At 44.0% G+C, this 17,376-nt stretch overlaps 1 protein-coding gene across 1 annotated transcript in view; it reads right to left on the bottom strand.

Annotated features, from left to right (window-relative positions):
- Positions 1-17,376, bottom strand: part of RAB6B (RAB6B, member RAS oncogene family) — a 199,328-nt gene that overhangs the window by 55,098 nt on the left and 126,854 nt on the right. The window contains exon 2 of the mRNA XM_038746275.1: positions 3,872-3,930. Within this exon, the coding sequence (XP_038602203.1) occupies positions 3,872-3,930 (59 nt within the window). The remainder of the gene's footprint in view (positions 1-3,871; positions 3,931-17,376) is intronic.

Below are 17,376 nucleotides of genomic sequence, written 5' to 3'. Positions count from 1 at the left end.
GTGCTCTGCACACAGTAAGCGCTCAATAAATGATTGAATGAATGAATGTGACAGACATTAATATAAATTATAGATATGTGTATAAGTGCTGTGGGGCTAGGAGGGGGGAAAGAGCGAGTAGCAAGGTGAGGTAGGAGGGATCAACGTGATAGAGTGCTTCAAAGCCAATCATGAGCAGTTTTTTTTAATGATGCAGAGATGGCCAACTTGCCAACTTGTATTTCCCAAGTGCTTAGTACAGTGCTCTGCATACAGTAAGCGCTCAATAAATGAGTGAATGAATGAATGTGACAGACATTAATATAAATTATAGACATGTGTATAAGTGCTGTGGGGCTGAGAGGGGGGAAAGAGCGAGTAGTAAGGTGAGGTAGGAGGGATCAACGTGATAGAGTGCTTCAAAACCAATCATGAGCAGTTTTTTTAATGATGCAGAGGTGGCCAACTTGCCAACTTGTATTTCCCAAGCGCTTAGTACAGTGCTCTGCACACAGTAAGCACTCAATAAATACGATTGATTGATTGATTGGATGGGCAAGCACTGGAGTTTTCTGAGTGGGATGATATGTCCTGAATGTTTTCGTAGAAAAATAATCCAGAGAGTCGAGTGATGTATGGACTGGACCGGGAGAGGTAGAAGTCTGAGAGGTCATCAAGGAGGCTGACACAATAATCCAGGTGGCATAGGATGACTGACTGTATTAACACGGTAACAGTTGGGATGGAGAGGAAAAGGCAGATTTTAGCGATGTTCTGAAGGTGGGACCAACAGGATTTAGTGATCAATCAATCAATCAATCAATCAATCGTATTTATTGAGCACTTACTATGTGCAGAGCACTGTACTAAGCGCTTGGGAAGTACAAACTGGCAACACATAGAGACAGTCCCTACCCAACAGTGGGCTCACAGTCTAAAAGGGGGAGACAGAGAACAGAACCAAACATACCAACAAAACAAAATAAATAGGATAGAAATGTACAAGTAAAATAAATAAATAAATAAATAAATAAATAGAGTAATAAATATGTACAACCATATATACATATATACAGGTGCTGTGGGGAAGGGAAGGAGGCAAGATGGGGGGATGGAGAGGGGGACGAGGGGGAGAGGAGGGAAGGGGCTCAGTCTGGGAAGGCCTCCCGGAGGAGGTGAGCTCTCAGCAGGGCCCTGAAGGGAGGAAGAGAGCTAGCTTGGCGGAGGGGCAGAGGGAGGGCATTCCAGGCCTGGGGGATGACGTGGGCCAGGGGTCGACGGCGGGACAGGCGAGAACGAGGTACAGTGAGGAGATTAGCGGTGGAGGAGCGGAGGGTGCGGGCTGGGCTGGAGAAGGAGAGAAGGGAGGTGAGGTAGGAGGGGGCGAGGTGATGCACAGCCTTGAAGCCCAGGGTGAGGAGTTTCTGCCTGATGCGCAGATTGATTGGTAGCCACTGGAGATTTTTGAGGAGGGGAGTGATATGCCCAGAGCGTTTCTGGACAAAGATAATCCGGGCAGCAGCATGAAGTATGGATTGAAGTGGAGAGAGACACGAGGATGGGAGATCAGAGAGAAGGCTAGTGCAGTAGTCCAGACGGGATAGGATGAGAGCTTGAACGAGCAGGGTAGCGGTTGGGATGGAGAGGAAAAGGCGGATCTTGGCAATGTTGCGGAGCTGAGACTGGCAGGTTTTGGTGACAGCTTGGATGTGAGGGGTGAATGAGAGAGCGGAGTCGAGGATGACACCAAGGTTGCGGGCTTGTGAGACGGGAAGGATGGTAGTGCCGTCAACAGAGATGGGAAAGTCAGGGAGAGGACAAGGTTTGGGAGGGAAGACAAGGAGTTCAGTCTTCGACATGTTGAGCTTTAGGTGGGGGGCGGACATCCAGATGGAGATGTCCTGAAGGCAGGAGGAGATGCGAACCTGGAGGGAGGGGGAGAGAGCAGGGGCAGAGATGTAGATCTGGGTGTCATCAGCGTAGAGATGATAGTTGAAGCCGTGGGAGCGAATGAGGTCACCAAGGGAGTGAGTGTAGATTGAGAACAGAAGGGGACCAAGCACTGAACCTTGGGGAACCCCCACAGTAAGGGGATGGGAGGGGGAGGAGGAGCCTGCAAAAGAGACTGAGAAAGAACGACTTTGTATGATGGATTGTATATGTGGGTTGAAAGAGAGAGAGGAGTCAAGGATAAAGCCAAGGTTATGGGAAAGTCAGGGGGAGGACAGAGTTTGGGTAGGAAGATGAGTTCTGTATTGGATATGTTAAACTTGAGGTAACGGGGGAACGGCCAAGTAGCGACGTCTTGAAGGCAAGAGGAAATGTGAGACTGCAGAGAGGGAGAGAGAGCTCAGGGCTGGAGATGGAGATTTGGGAATCATGATGATGATGATGATGGTATTTGTTAAGCGCTTACTATGTGCCAAGCACTGTTCTAAGTGCTGGGGGGCTACAAGGTGATCAGGTTGTCCTACGGGGGGCTCACAATCTTTATCCCCATTTTACAGACGAGGGAACTGAGGCGCAGAGAAGTGAAGTGACTTGCCCAAAGTCACACAGCTGACAATTGGCGGAGCCGGGATTTGAACCCGTGACCTCTGACTCTGAAGCCCAGGTTCTTCCCACTGAGCCACGCTGCTTCTCTAATCATCTGCGTAGTGGGGGTAGTTGAAGCCATGGGAGTGAAAGAGTTCCCCAAGGGAGTGGGTGTAGATGGAGACTTGAATTAGAACAGGATTAAAACTCAGGTCCTTCTGATTTCCAGGCCTGTGCTCTATCCACTAATCTACGCTGCTTCAAAGTTTGTCTTCCCCATCCCGCTTATTCTGCCCTCCTCTTAGAGTCTGTTCCTGGCTCTGCCACTTGCCTGCTGTGTGACTTTGGGCAAGTCACATCGCGTCTCTGTGCCTCAGTTACCTCATTTATAAAATGGGGATTAATCAGTCAGTCAATCATGTTTATTTAGCACTTACTGTGTACAGAGCACTATACCTACAACTTGGGAGAATACAAGATAATAATAATAATAATAATGATATTTGTTAAGCGCTTACTATGTGCAAAGCACTGTTCTAAGCACTGGGGGGGGGATACAAGGTGATCAGGTTGTCCCACATGGGGCTCACAGTCTTAATCCCCATTTTCCAGATGCGGTAACTGAGGCACAGAGAAGTTAAGTGAGTTGCCCAAGGTCACACAGCAGACATGTGGCGGAGCCGGGATTCGAACCCATGACCTCTGACTCCAAAGCCCGGGCTCTTTCCACTGAGCCACGCTGCTTCACTAAAATAATGATGGCATTTATTAAGCGTTTACTCTGTGCAAAGCACTGTTCTAAGCGCTGGGGAGTTTACAAGGTGATTAGGTTGTTCCACTTGGGGCTCACCATCTTAATCCCCATTTTACAGATGAGGGAACTGAGGCACAGGGAAGTGAAGTGACTTGCCCAAAGTCACACAGCTGACAAGTGGCGGAGCCGGGATTTGAACCAATAATAATAATAATAATAATGATGGCATTTGTTAAGCGCTTACTATGTGCAGAGCACTGTTCTAAGGGCTTCAAAGCCCGGGCTCTTTCCACTGAGCCACACTGCTTAACAGACACATTCCCTGCTCACAACGAGCTTACAGTCTACAGGACTGTTTATAATTTAGACGCTTCAAGGGATGGGTCTTCCAGATCCTATATTAAGCCTGTCCCCCTGTCAAAGCTATATGCAGAGGAGGACATTAGCAAAAAGTACTAAGCGCTTAGTACAGTGCTTTGCACATAGTAAGTGCTCAATAAATGGGATTGAATGAATGAGTGTTGCCGTTGGCGACTGTTCACCCAAATTATCTGCAGCACCTAAAGAGGAGAAGGGAGGAGGTAGAGAGAGAGGTGACCTCACCTGGTAAGTGTTGTCGAAGCTGTCATACATGAACCGTGTGATCAGGGATGTCTTCCCAACTGCAAAACGACAAGAAGCAAGGAAATTAGCGCTTGAGGGCATAGTTTCTATCTCCATCTGCCATTAATTTATTCATTCACTTCTAGACTGTGAGCCCTCTGTTGGGTAGGGACTGTCTCTATATGTTGCCAATTTGTACTTCCCAAGCACTCAGTACAGTGCTCTGCACATACTAAGCGCTCAATAAATACGATTGATGATGATGATGATGACTGTCTCTATATATGGCCAACTTGTACTTCCCAAGTGAATAGGCCAGTGCTCTGCACATAGTAAGTGCTCAATAAATACGATTGAATGAATGAACTGTATTTATTGAGCACTTACTGTGTGCAGAACACTGTACTAAGCGCTTGGGAAGTACAATTTGGCAACAGAGACCATTCATTCATTCAATCGTATTTATTGAGCGCTTACTGTGTGCAGCAGAGCACTGTACTAAGCACCTGGAAAGTACAATTCGGCAACAACTAGAGACAGTTCATTCATTCAGTCGTGTTTATTGAGCGCTTACTGTGTGCAGAGCACTGTGCTAAGTGCTTTGAGCCCACTGTTGGGTAGGGACCGTCTCTATATGTTGCCAACTTGTACTTCCCAAGCACTTAGTACAGTGCTCTGCACACAGTAAGCGCTCAATAAATACGATTGATTGATTGATTGATTGATTTGAAAATACGATTTGGCAGCAAATAGAGACAATCCCTACCCAACAACGGGCTGACAGTCTAGAAGGGGGGAGACGGATAACAAAACAAACCAAGTAGACAAGCATCAATAGAATTATAGATATATATACACATCATTAATAAAATAAATGGAATAATAAATAAGTACCCATATGCACAAGTGCTGTGGGGCAGGGAGGGGGGTAGAGCAGAGGGAGGGAGTCGGGGCGATGGGGAGGGGAGGAGGAGCAGAGGAAAAGGGGGGCTCAGTCTGGGAAGGCCTCCTGGAGGAGGTGAGCTTTCTGCCTGGCTGGGCTGGGAGCTCCTTGAGGATAGTGATTGTCCCCTCTAATTCTTGCTCTCTCCCAAGCTCTTAGAATCAATCAATCAATCAATTGTATTTATTGAGCGCTTACTGTGTGCAGAGCACTGTACTAAGCGTTTGGGAAGTACAAGTTGGCAACATATAGAGACAGTCCCTACCCAACAGTGGGCTCACAGTCTAGAAGGGGAAGACAGAGAACAAAACCAAACATATTAACAAAATAAAATAAATAGAATAGATATGTACAAGTAAAATAAATAGAGTAATAAATATGTACGAACATATATACATATATACAGGTGCTGTGGGGAAGGGAAAGAGGTAAGATGGGGGGGATGCAGAGGGGGACGAGGGGGAGAGGAAGGAAGGGGCTCAGTCTGGGAAGGCCTCCTGGAGGAGGTGAGCGCTCAGTAGAACACTGCTTTGCACATAGCGGGCCCTCAATAAATGCTATCGATGATATTGACCAAAGCCATCCAAAGTCAAATTCTCCCCTCATTTCAATTAAAGGAGAGAAAAAAGGAAAGGAAGAGGTTTCAAGTGTGAATGGCAAGTTCCTGGAACATATAATGGATTTAAAGAAAAGGGATTGGGGAAAGATGCTCAAGTTTCCCCAGCCCAGTGCCTGTAACCATAGGGACAGAACAGTGCCTTATTGTGTCCATAACAGACCAATCCACAAGTCCTGAGGTAACTGATGAACTGGTGATGGGGAAGATGGGGAAGGGGGAAATCACTGGCGACTACCCTCTGGGGAAGCTTAGTTTTCCTTTTCTTTTATGGTATTTGTTAAGCACTTTCCATTCAATCGTATTTCTTAATAATAATAATCATTATGGTATTTCTTGAGCACTTTCATTCAATCATTCAATCGTATTTCTTAATAATAATAATAATTATGGTATTTGTTGAGCACTTTCATTCAATCATTCAATCGTATTTCTTAATAATAATAATAATAATTATGGTATTTGTTGAGCACTTTCATTCAATCATTCAATCGTATTTCTTAATAATAATTATGGTATTTGTTAAGCACTTTCATTCAATCATTCAATCGTATTTCTTAATAATAATAATAATAATAATGGTATTTGTTGAGCATTTCATTCAACCATTCAATCATATTCCTTAATAATAATAATAGTTATGGTATTTGTTGAGCACTTTCATTCAATCATTCAATCGTATTTCTTAATAATAATAATAATAATAATAATAATTATGGTATTTGTTGAGCACTTTCATTCAATCATTCAATAGTATTTCTTAATAATAATAATAATTATTATTATGGTATTTGTTGAGCACTTTCATTCAATCATTCAATCGTATTTCTTAATAATAATAATAATAATTATTATTATGGTATTTGTTGAGCACTTTCATTCAATCATTCAATAGTATTTCTTAATAATAATAATGGTATTTGTTGAGCATTTCATTCAACCATTCAATCATATTCCTTAATAATAATAATAATTACGGTATTTGTTGAGCACTTTCATTCAATCATTCAATCGTATTTCTTAATAATAATAATAATAATCATTATGGTATTTGTTGAGCACCTTCATTCAATCATTCAATCGTATAACTTAATAATAATAATAATAATCATTATGGTATTTGTTGAGCACCGTCATTCAATCATTCAATCGTATTTCTTAATAATAATAATAATAATTATGGTATTTGTTGAGCACTTTCATTCAACCATTCAATCGTCTTTCTTAATAATAATAATAATAATTATGGTATTTGTTAAGCACTTTCATTCAATCATTCAATCGTATTTCTTAATAATAATAATAATAATAATTATGGTATTTGTTAAGCACTGTCATTCAATCATTCAATCGCATTTCTTAATAATAATAATAATAATAATAATTATGGTATTTGTTAAACACTTTCATTCAGTCATTCAATCGTATTTCTTAATAATAATAATAATAATAATAATAATAATAATAATTATGGTATTTGTTGAGCACCTTCATTCAATCATTCAATTGTATTTCTTAATAATAATAACAATGGTATTTGTTAAGCAGTTTCATTCAATCATTCAATCGCATTTCTTAATAATAATAATAATAATTATGGTATTTGTTAAGCACTTTCATTCAATCATTCAATCGTATTTCTTAATAATAATAATAATAATTATGGTATTTGTTAAGCACTTTCATTCATTCATTCAATCGTATTTCTTAAAAATAATAATAATAATTATGGTTTTTGTTAAGCACTTTCATTCAATCATTCAATCATATTTCTTAATAATAATCATAATTATGGTATTTGTTAAGCGCTTACTATGTTCCATGTACTATTCTAAGCTCTGGGGTAGATCCAGGGTAATCAGGTTGTCCCATATGGGGTTCATGCTTTTAATCCCCATTTTCCAGATGAGGTAACCGAGGCACAGAGAAGCGAAGAGACTTGCCCAAGGTCACGCAGCAGACAAGTGACGGAGCCGGGATTAGAACCCACATCCTCTGACTCCCAAGCCCGTGCTCTTTCCACAAAGCCATGATACTTCTCTACTGCGTGCTTACGGTGTGCAGAGCACTTACTATGTACCAGGCACTATAATAAGCGCTGGAGTCGAGACGAGTCATCCAGGTGTCCCACAGGGAACTCATGGTCTTACTCCCCATTTTACAGATGAGGTGACTGGGGCACAGAGAAGTGAAGTGACTGGCCCAAGATCACACAGCAAACAAGTGTGAGCCCACTGCTGGGTAGGGACTGTCTCTATATGTTACCAACTTGTACTTCCCAAGCGCTTAGTACAGTGCTCTGCACACAGTAAGCGTTCAATAAATACGATTGATGATGATGATGAAGTGGCAGAGCCGAGATTAGAACCCAGGTCCTTCTCACTCCTTGGCCCTTGCTTTATCCACGAAGCCATGTTTTCCTGGGGGTATTCTTGAAGGAAGAGAGGAAGGGTCGTGATTTGGAGGAACTGAGAGGGGAATAATAATGATAGCATTTTGTAAGCGCTTATTATGCGCAAGCACTGTTCTAAGTGCTGGGGGAGATACAAGGTAATAAATAATAATAATAATGATGGCATTTATTAAGCGCTTACTATGTGCAAAGCACTGTTCTAAGCGCTGGATCAGCTTGTCCCACGTGGGGCTAACAGTCTTAATCCCCATTTTATGGATGAGGTAACTGAGGCCCAGAGAAGTGAAGTGGGGGAGCTGAGGTCCAGAGAGGTTAAGTGACTTGCCCAGAGTCACGCAGCTGACAATTGGCGGGGTAGGGGTTGGAACCCATGACCTCTGACTCCAAAGCCCGGGCTCTTTCCACTGAGCCACGCTGCTTCTCTAATGCCTGTTTTGCCGTCTGTCTCCCCCCTTCTAGACTGTGAGCCCGCTGTGGGCAGGGAGGGTCTCTTTTTGTTGCTGAATTGTCCTTCCCAAGCGCTTAGTACAGTGCTCTGCACACAGTAAGCACTCAATAAATACGATTAAATGAATGAACGATGCCTATTACATGTTTTGCCGTCTGTCTCCCCCCTTCTAGACTGTGAGCCTGCTGTGGGCAGGGATGGTCTCTCTTTGTTGCTGAATTGTCCTTCCCAAGCGCTTAGTACAGTGCTCGGCACACAGTAAGCGCTCAATAATTACGATAAAATGAATGAATGATGCCTGTTACGTGTTTTGCCGTCTGTCTCCCCCCTTCTAGACTGTGAGCCCGTTGTGGGCAGGGATGGTCTCTCTTTGTTGCTGAATTGTCCTTCCCAAGCGCTTAGTACAGTGCTCTGCACACAGTAAGCGCTCAATAATTACAATAGAATGAATGAATGATGCCTGTTACATGTTTTGCTGTCTGTCTCCCCCCTTCTAGACTGTGAGCCCGTTGTGGTCCGGGAGGGTCTCTCTTTGTTGCTGAATTGTCCTTCCCAAGCGCTTAGTCCAGTGCTCTGCACACAGTAAGCGCTCAATAAATACGGTTGAATGAATGAATGATGCCTGTTACATGTTTTGCCGTCTGTCTCCCCCCTTCTAGATTGTGAGCCCGTTGTGGGCAGGGATGGTCTCTCTTTGTTGCTGAATTGTCCTTCTCAAGCGCTTAGTACAGTGCTCTGCACACAGTAAGCACTCAATAAATACGACAGAATGAACGAATGAATGAAGTGACTTGGCCGAAGTCACACAGCTGATGAGTGGCAGAGCCAGGATTAGAACCCACAACCTCTGATTCCCAAGCCCGTGCTATTGCCACTAAACCACGCAACTTCACTGTCCTGGAAGTGCACCCCAGAATCTTTCCAGGCTGAAGACCCCTCACCTCCTCAGGCAATCCTCACCCCAGAGTTACTCATTTTGGTTCCCTTAAAATGCAGACAATTCTAAATCTGGGTTTTTCAAATGATATTTTCATTCATTCATTCATTCATTCATTCATATTTATTGAGCGCTTACTGTGTGCAGAGCACTGTACTACTATGTGCTAAGCACTATTCTAAGTGCTGGGATAGGTACAAGCTAATCAGGTTGGACACAGTCCCTGTCCCACATGGAGTGCCCAGTCTTAACCCCCATTTTACAGACGAGGGAACTGAGGCCCAGCGAATAATAATAATAATAGTGGTATTTGTTAAGCGCTTACTGTGTGCAAACCACTGTTCTAAGCGCTGCGGGGGGGGGTGCTACAAGGTGATCAGGTTGTCCCACTTGGGGCTCACAGTCTTAATCCCCATTTTACAGATGACGTAACTGAGGCACAGAGAAGTTAAGTGGCTTGCCCAAGGTCACACAGCTGACAAGTGGCTGAGGCGGGATTAGAACCCAAGTCCTTCTGTCCCCCAGGCCAGTGCTCTGTCCACTAGGCCATGCTGCTTCTCAAATGGATCTCTGGAGAGTATGATTGTGGAATTTGTTAAGCGCTCACTATGTGTCAAGCACTGGCATAGAAACAAGACAATCCGTCCCTGTCCCACATGGGGCTAACAGCCTGAATGGGAGGGAGAACAGGGATTTTATCCCCATTTCACAGATGAGGAAACTGGGGCATAAAGAAGTCAAGTGACTTCTCCCAGACTGAGCTCCCAAACTGAGCCTCCTCCTTCCTCTCCCCCTCTTCCCCCTCTCCATCCTCCCCTCCTTCCCCTCCCCGCACCACCTGCATATATGTATATATGTTTGTACATATTTATTAATCTATTTTATTTGTACATATTTATTCTATTTATTTTATTTTGTTAATATGTTTTGTTGTCTGTCTCCCCCTTCTAGACTGTGAGCCCACTGTTGGGTAGGGACCGTCTCTATATGCTGCCAACTTGTACTTCCCAAGCGCTTAGTACAGTGCTCTGCACACAGTAAGCGCTCAATAAATATGATTGAATGAATGAAAGTGACTTGTCCAAGGACATAGAGCAGGAATATGGCAGAGTGGATAAAGCGCAGGCCTGGGACTCAGAAGGTCATGGGTTCTAATCCCAGCTCCACCACTTGTCTGCTGGGTGGCCTTGGGCCAGTCACTTCACTTCTCTGTGGCTCAGTTACCTCATCTAGAAAATGGGGATTAAGACTGTGAGCTCTATACAGGACAGGGAGTGTGTCCAGCCCGATTTGCTTGTATCCACCCCAATCAATCAATCAATCAATCGTATTTATTGAGCGCTTACTGTGTGTGCAGAGCACTGTACTAAGTGCTTGGGAAGTACAAGTTGGCAACATATAGAGACAGTTGGTCAAAGCCTGGACTTTGGAGTCTGAGGTCATGGGTTCAAATCCCAGCCCCGCCAACTGTCAGCTGTGTGACTTTGGGCAAGTCACTTCACTTCTCTGTGTCTCAGTTTCCTCATCTCTAAAATGGAGATGAAGACTGTGAGCCCCCCGTGGGACAACCTGATCACCTTGTATCCTCCCCAGCGCTTAGAACAGTGCTTTGCACATAGCACTTAACAAATGCCATTATTATTATTATTATTATATAAATAAATACAATTACAGATCTATACACATTATTATAAAGAAAAAGAATTATAAATATGTACATATATACACATGTGCTGTGGCGGGGTAGAGCGAAGGGAGTGAGTTGGGGAGACGGAGAGGGAAGGAGGAGCAGAGGAGAAGGGAGGCTTAGTCTGGGAAGGCCTCCTGGAGGAGGTGAGCCTTCAGTAGGGCTTTGAAGGGGGGAAGTGTGATTGGCGGACTTGAGGAGGGAGGACGTTGCAGCCCTGAGTTGTACTATACTCTCTCAAGCATTTATTCTCACTTTACTTCACTTGACTTTATGCCCCAGTTTCCTCATCTGTGAAATGGGGATAAAATCCCTATTCTCCCTCCCATTTAGGCTGTTAGCCCTGTGTGGGACGGGGACGGGTCGACTTGTTTCTATGCCAGTGCTTGGCACATAGTAAGCGCTGTTAGTTTAGAGAAGCAGCGTGGCTCAGTGGAAAGAGCTCGGGCTTTGGAGTTGGAGTCAGAGGTCATGGGTTCAAATCCCGGCTCCGCCACTTGTCAGCTGTGTGACTTTGGGCAAGTCACTTCACTTCTCTGGGCCTCAGTTCCCTCATCTGGAAAATGGGGATTAAGTCTGTGAGCCCCACGTGGGACAACTTGATTACCTTGTATCTACCCCAGCGCTTAGAACAGTGCTTTGCACATAGTAAGCGCTTAATAAATGCCATTATTATTATTATTATTATTATTATTATTATTTAGTACTCTCTTAAGCGTTTAGTCTCTGCACATGCTAAATGCTAAACGAAAACCATTGGTTGATGGTGTGTTCAGTTTCCAGGTGCGAGACAATGCAGAGACCGGTGAACCTTGATGCTGGCAGAGAGTTTTTGAAGCCACCTGCAAACCAGCCCTCTAGACTGTAAGCTCATTGTGGGCAGGGGATGTCTGTTTATTGGGAAGCGGCATGGTGTAATGGATAGAGCATGGGCTTGGGAGTTAGAAAGTTATGCCTTGGGCAAATCACTTCACTTCTCTGAGCCTCAGTTACCTCATCTTAGAGAAGCAGCGTGGCTCAGCGGAAAGAGCACGGGCTTGGGAGTCGGAGGTCGTGGGTTCTAATCCCGGCTCCGCCACTTCTCTGCTGTGTGACCTTGGGCAAGCCACTTAACATCTCTGTGCCTCAGCTACCTCATCTGTAAAATGGGGATTAATGTGAGCCCCACGTGGGACAACCTGATTATCTTGTTGCTACCCCAGTGCTTAGAACAGTGCTTGGCACACAGTAAGCACTTAACAAATACCATAATAATAATTATTATTATCTGGAAAATGGGGATTAAGACTGGGGGCCCCATGTGGGACATGGGCTGTGTCCAATCTGATTTGCTTGTATCCACCTCAGCGCTTAGTACAGTGCCTGGCACATAGTAAGTGTTTAACAAATACTATCATTATTACTGTTATATTGTACTCTCCCAAGCGCTTAGTACAATGCTCTGCACACAGGATGTGTGCAATAAATACGATTGGCTGACGACTGAAAACACATGTCCAAGAAACTGCTTATCTCTTCCCCTCGCCTCTCCTCACTCCTTAAAAAAAACCCCTATCATTATCAACATCATCCATCACCATCGTAATTGATCACTGTCATCAATAACAAAAGAAAATTTATTGAATGCCTCCTGCGCATAGAGGGTTCTCCCCATATGAGATCAGAAAAATTAGCTTGCATCCCATTCTGTTTTCCTTCCACTTTTCCCCATCCCATTTTATTTTCCTCCCTCTTTTCCCATCCCATTCTGTTTTCCTCCCTCTTTTCTCCTCACATTGCTTTCCTCCCCTTTTTCCTATCCCATTCAGTTTTTCTCCCCCTTTTCCCATTGCATTCCATTTTCCTCCCTCTTTTCCCATCACATTCTGTTTTCCTCCCTCTTTTCCCATCCCATTTTTCTTTTCTCTTTCCCCTGGCTCCTGCTTTCCCACTCCCAGAGAATGGCTATCAGGCAGTGCTCTTCTGATTTCTGGTTCTTGGATCTTGTGATTCCTTGCCATTCTCTTCATGCTGCTCCATATTTGCGAAGCACTTTATGGACATTGATTGCCCTTCACAATATGCCCGTGACTCGTGATTATGCTATTCAGCCAGGTTATTAATATCCTCATTAAGAATGCAATTTTACAGAACGGGAATGGCGAGATGAGATGATGGGGGTAGGTGGACTGGCAAATGAAGAAGCCAGTTTTCCCCTCCGAAGATTTGGCAGAGTCAGTTAGTCAGTCAGTCGTATGTATTGAGCGCTTACTGTGTGCAGAGCACTGTACTAAGTGCTTAAGGGAGAAATACAAACAGCAATAAAAACACATATTCTCTGCCCACAACAAGCCTACAGTCTAGAGGGGGAGACAGACATTAACATAAATAAATTATAGATATGTACAGAAGTGCTGTGGGGCTGGCTCATGGGGAATAATAATAATAACAATAATAATGGTATTTGTTAAGTTTGAGGAGAGAAGTTGGGAGGGTGGGGGAGAATGAATTTGCAGTGGCTTTTGTCCATTGGTGGAGGCGATGGCTCTGGTCTTGGGCTTGGCATAGGAATCACAAGACTGTAGAGAAGTAATAATAATAATGATAATAATTATGGTATTTGTTAAGCACTTGCTATGTGCCAAGTATTGTTCTAAGCACTGGGATAGATATAAGTTAATCACATCCCACTTGGGGCTCTCACAGTTTAAATAGGAGGGAGAACAGATATTGAATCCCCATTTTGAAGATGAGGTAAATGAGGCATAGAGAAGTCAAGTCACTTGCCCAAGATCACCCAGCAGACAAGTGGCGGATACGGGATTAGTACCCAGATCCCTCTGACTCCCTGCTCTATCCATTAATAATAATAAAAATAATAATAATGGCATGTATTAAGTGCTTACTATATGCAAAGCACTGTTCTAAGCACTGGGGAGGTTACAAGGTGATCAGGTTGTCCCACGGTGGGCTCACAGTCTTAATCCCCATTATCCAAATGAGGGAACTGAGGCCCAGAGAGGTGAAGTGACTTGCCCAGAGTCACATGGTTGACAATTGGCAGAGCCAGGATTTGAACCCATGACCTTTGACTCCAAAGCCCGGGCTCTTTCCACTGAGCCACGCTGCTTCTCTTATCAGGTTGGGCACAGTCCCTATCCCACATATGGCTCACATTCTTAATCCCCCTTTTACAAATGCGGTAAAGGAGACAGAGAAGAGAAGTGACCGGCCCAAGGCCACTAGGCCATGCTCCTTCTCTATCTTATGGACTCTCCCTCCCCCTGACCCCCGGCAGGTGTGAGGATTGAGACTGAACCCACGAGGGTCAGGGTTTGTGTCCGATCTGATTTGCTTGTATCCATTCCAGGACTTAGTACAGTGCCTGCGTACATAGTAAGCACTTCACAAATGCCAGAATTATTATGGGCAGGGAACGTGGCGACTATTTCAGTTGTATTATACTCTCCCAAGCACTTAGTACAGTGCTCTGCACATAGTAAGCACTCCATAAATACTAGTGACTGACTGATTGATGACCCATTGAGAGCTGGGCATTTGTTGAGGGTAAAGAGAGCTCCTGTCAATCAACCAATCAATCAATCAATCAATCGTATTTATTGAGCACTTACTGTGTGCAGAGCACTGTACTAAGAGCTTGGGAAGTACAAGTTGGCAACATATAGAGACAGTCCCTACCCAACAGTGGGCTCACAGTCTAATGGGGACAGCAAAGGGTACGTCTTCATGGGGCTGTTGAAGAATGGGTGCAAACTGATCCTAGTGACTGGATTTGCTGCTTTGTCAGTTGTGTAGGGATCCTGAGATGAGGAAAGTCTTAGATCCCAGAGGAGTCTGTAGACTGTAAGCCCCTTGTGGGCAGGGATTGTCTCTCTTTATTGCTGTAGTGTACTTTCCAAGCTCTTAGTACAGTGCTCTGCATGCAGTAAGTGCTCAATAAATGTGATTGAATGAATGAGGAATCTTGTCTGTGTTTTGCCTCTCAAGCCTCTCCCAATAATAATAATAATAATAATAATGATAATAATAATAATGGCATTGATTAAGCGCTTACTATGTGCAAAGCAATGTTCTAAGTGCTGGGGAGATTACGAGGTGATCAGGTTGTCCCATGAGGGGCTCACAGTCTTAATCCCCATTTTACAGTCGAGGTAACCGAGGCACAGAGAAGTTAAGTGACTTGCCTGAAGTCACACAGCTGACAATTGACATATATACCTTTATATATGTATATATTTGTACGTATTTATTACTCTATTTATTTATTTAATTTGTACATATTCTATTTATTTTATTTTGTTAATATGTTTTGTTTTGTTGTCTGTCTCCCCCTTCTAGACTGTGAGCCCATTGTTGGATAGGGACCGTCTCTATATGTTGCCAACTTGTACTTCCCAAGCGCTTAGTACAGTGCTCTGCACACAGTATGCGCTCAATAAATACGATCCAATGAATGAATTGGCGGAGCCGGAATTTGAACCCATGACCTCTGACTACAAAGCCCGTGCTCTTTCCACTGAGCCACGCTGACATCCCTCCAGTCCAAGGGTGCCGAGAATTCTCCCAACCCGGGTTCCCGGCTCAGAGCTTTTCCAGAATGAAGAATAAGGGTTATTTCTTAATCAAAGAAAAGGAGCCGTGGCTTCTTGGAACAGTGGAGCAAAAATGTGGAAAAGAGGGGCTGTTCTTTCGTCTTGGGGACACTACGAGTTCTATCGGTTAATGGTCCGATTCCAGTTCTGGGGAAAGTGGAAGGGATAGGGTACAGTAAGGGTCTGGGGTCTGGATCCTGTTTGTTTTCCCATCCTCTCCCTCCCGCCTCAGACCAAATGTGGAGGCTTCCTCAGTCACTTCCCTGAAGGTCCTTAATCAATCAATCAATCAATCGTATTTATTGAGCGCTTACTGTGTGCAGAGCACTGGACTAAGCACTTGGGAAGTACAAGTCAGCTACACATAGAGACAGTCCCTACCCAACAGCGGGCTCACGGTCTAGAAGGGGGAGACAGAGAACAAAACCAAACATACTAACGAAATAAAATAAATAGAATAGATATGTACAAGTAAGATAAATAAATAAATGGAGTAATAAATATGTACAAACATATATACATATATACAGGGTGCGTATACCTTAATGGTGCACCAGATTAAGCCTCAAGTCTGAGAAGCAGCATGGCCTAGTGGGAAGAGCACAGGCCTGGGACTCAGGGGACCTGTGTCCGTGGAGTGGCTTAGTGGCAAGAACCCGGGCTTGGTCGTCAGAGGATGTGGGTTCTAATCTCGGCTCCGCCACTTGTCTGCTGTGTGCTCTGCTTGTCTTCTCTGTGCCTCAGTTACCTCATCTGTAAAATGGGGATTAAGAATGTGAGCACCATGTGGGACAACCTGATTAACTTGTATCTACCCCAGCGCCTAGAGCAGTGCTTGACACATAGTAAGTGCTTAACAAATGCCATCATTATTATTACTATTATTATTATCCATCACTTGTCTGCTGGATGACCTGAGCAAGCCACTTAATAATAATGATGATAATAACTGTGGTATTTGGTAAGCACTTATACATGCCTGGCACTGTAATAATAATAGTAATAATAATGATGGCATTTGTTAAGCGCTTACTATGCGCCAAGCACCATTCTAAGCGCTGGAGGGATACAGGGTAATCAGGTTGTCCCACCTGGGGCTCACAGTCTTCATCCCCATTTTACAGATGAGAGAACTGAGGCCCAGAGAAGTGAAGTGACTTGCCCAAAGTCACACAGCAGACAGGTGGCGGAGCGGGATTTGAACCCATGACCTCTGACTCTTAAGGCCGGGCTCTTGCCACTGAGCCACGCTGCTTCTCTGTACTAAGCAGTGGGGTAGATAGAAACTTACCAGGTTAGACACAGTCTCTGTCCCACATGAATCTCACACTCTTAATCTCCATTTTTACAGATAAGGGAATTGAGGCATAGAAACGTGAAGTGAGTTGCCCAAGGTCACACAGCTGATAAGTGGCGGAGCTGGGATTAGAACTCTGTGCCTTCTCACTCTCAGACCCGTGATCTATTCACTAGGTAACACTGCTTCTGGATTGTCTCCAACCAGTAAGTGCTTAATAAATCCATTAAAAAAACAAAAACCAAAAAAAAACCCAGCTTGTAATGCTGGAGACACAGGCTCCCTGGAATGCCGTGAAAGGGAAAACCTGAAAGAGTTTACTCTGAGGATACTGCAGAGGCTCTCCCTTTCCCTGCTGCAGACAATACTAATATATTAATAATAAAAACATTAATGATAACAATAATATTTGTTAAATACCTATTATGCGCCAAGCCCCGTACTAAGCACTGGGGTAGATACAAGGTAATCAGTTCAGACACCATGCCTGGCCCACTTGGGGCTCCCATTCTAAGGGGACAAGGACAAGAGGTCTTTCATCCTTATTTTATAAATGAGGAAACTGAGGCCCA

This window comes from Tachyglossus aculeatus, chromosome 1, assembly GCF_015852505.1.
Source record: "Tachyglossus aculeatus isolate mTacAcu1 chromosome 1, mTacAcu1.pri, whole genome shotgun sequence".
NCBI lineage: Eukaryota > Metazoa > Chordata > Mammalia > Monotremata > Tachyglossidae > Tachyglossus > Tachyglossus aculeatus.
The sequence above is the reverse complement of the archived record's forward strand: the minus strand, read 5'-3'. Positions and strand labels throughout refer to the sequence as shown.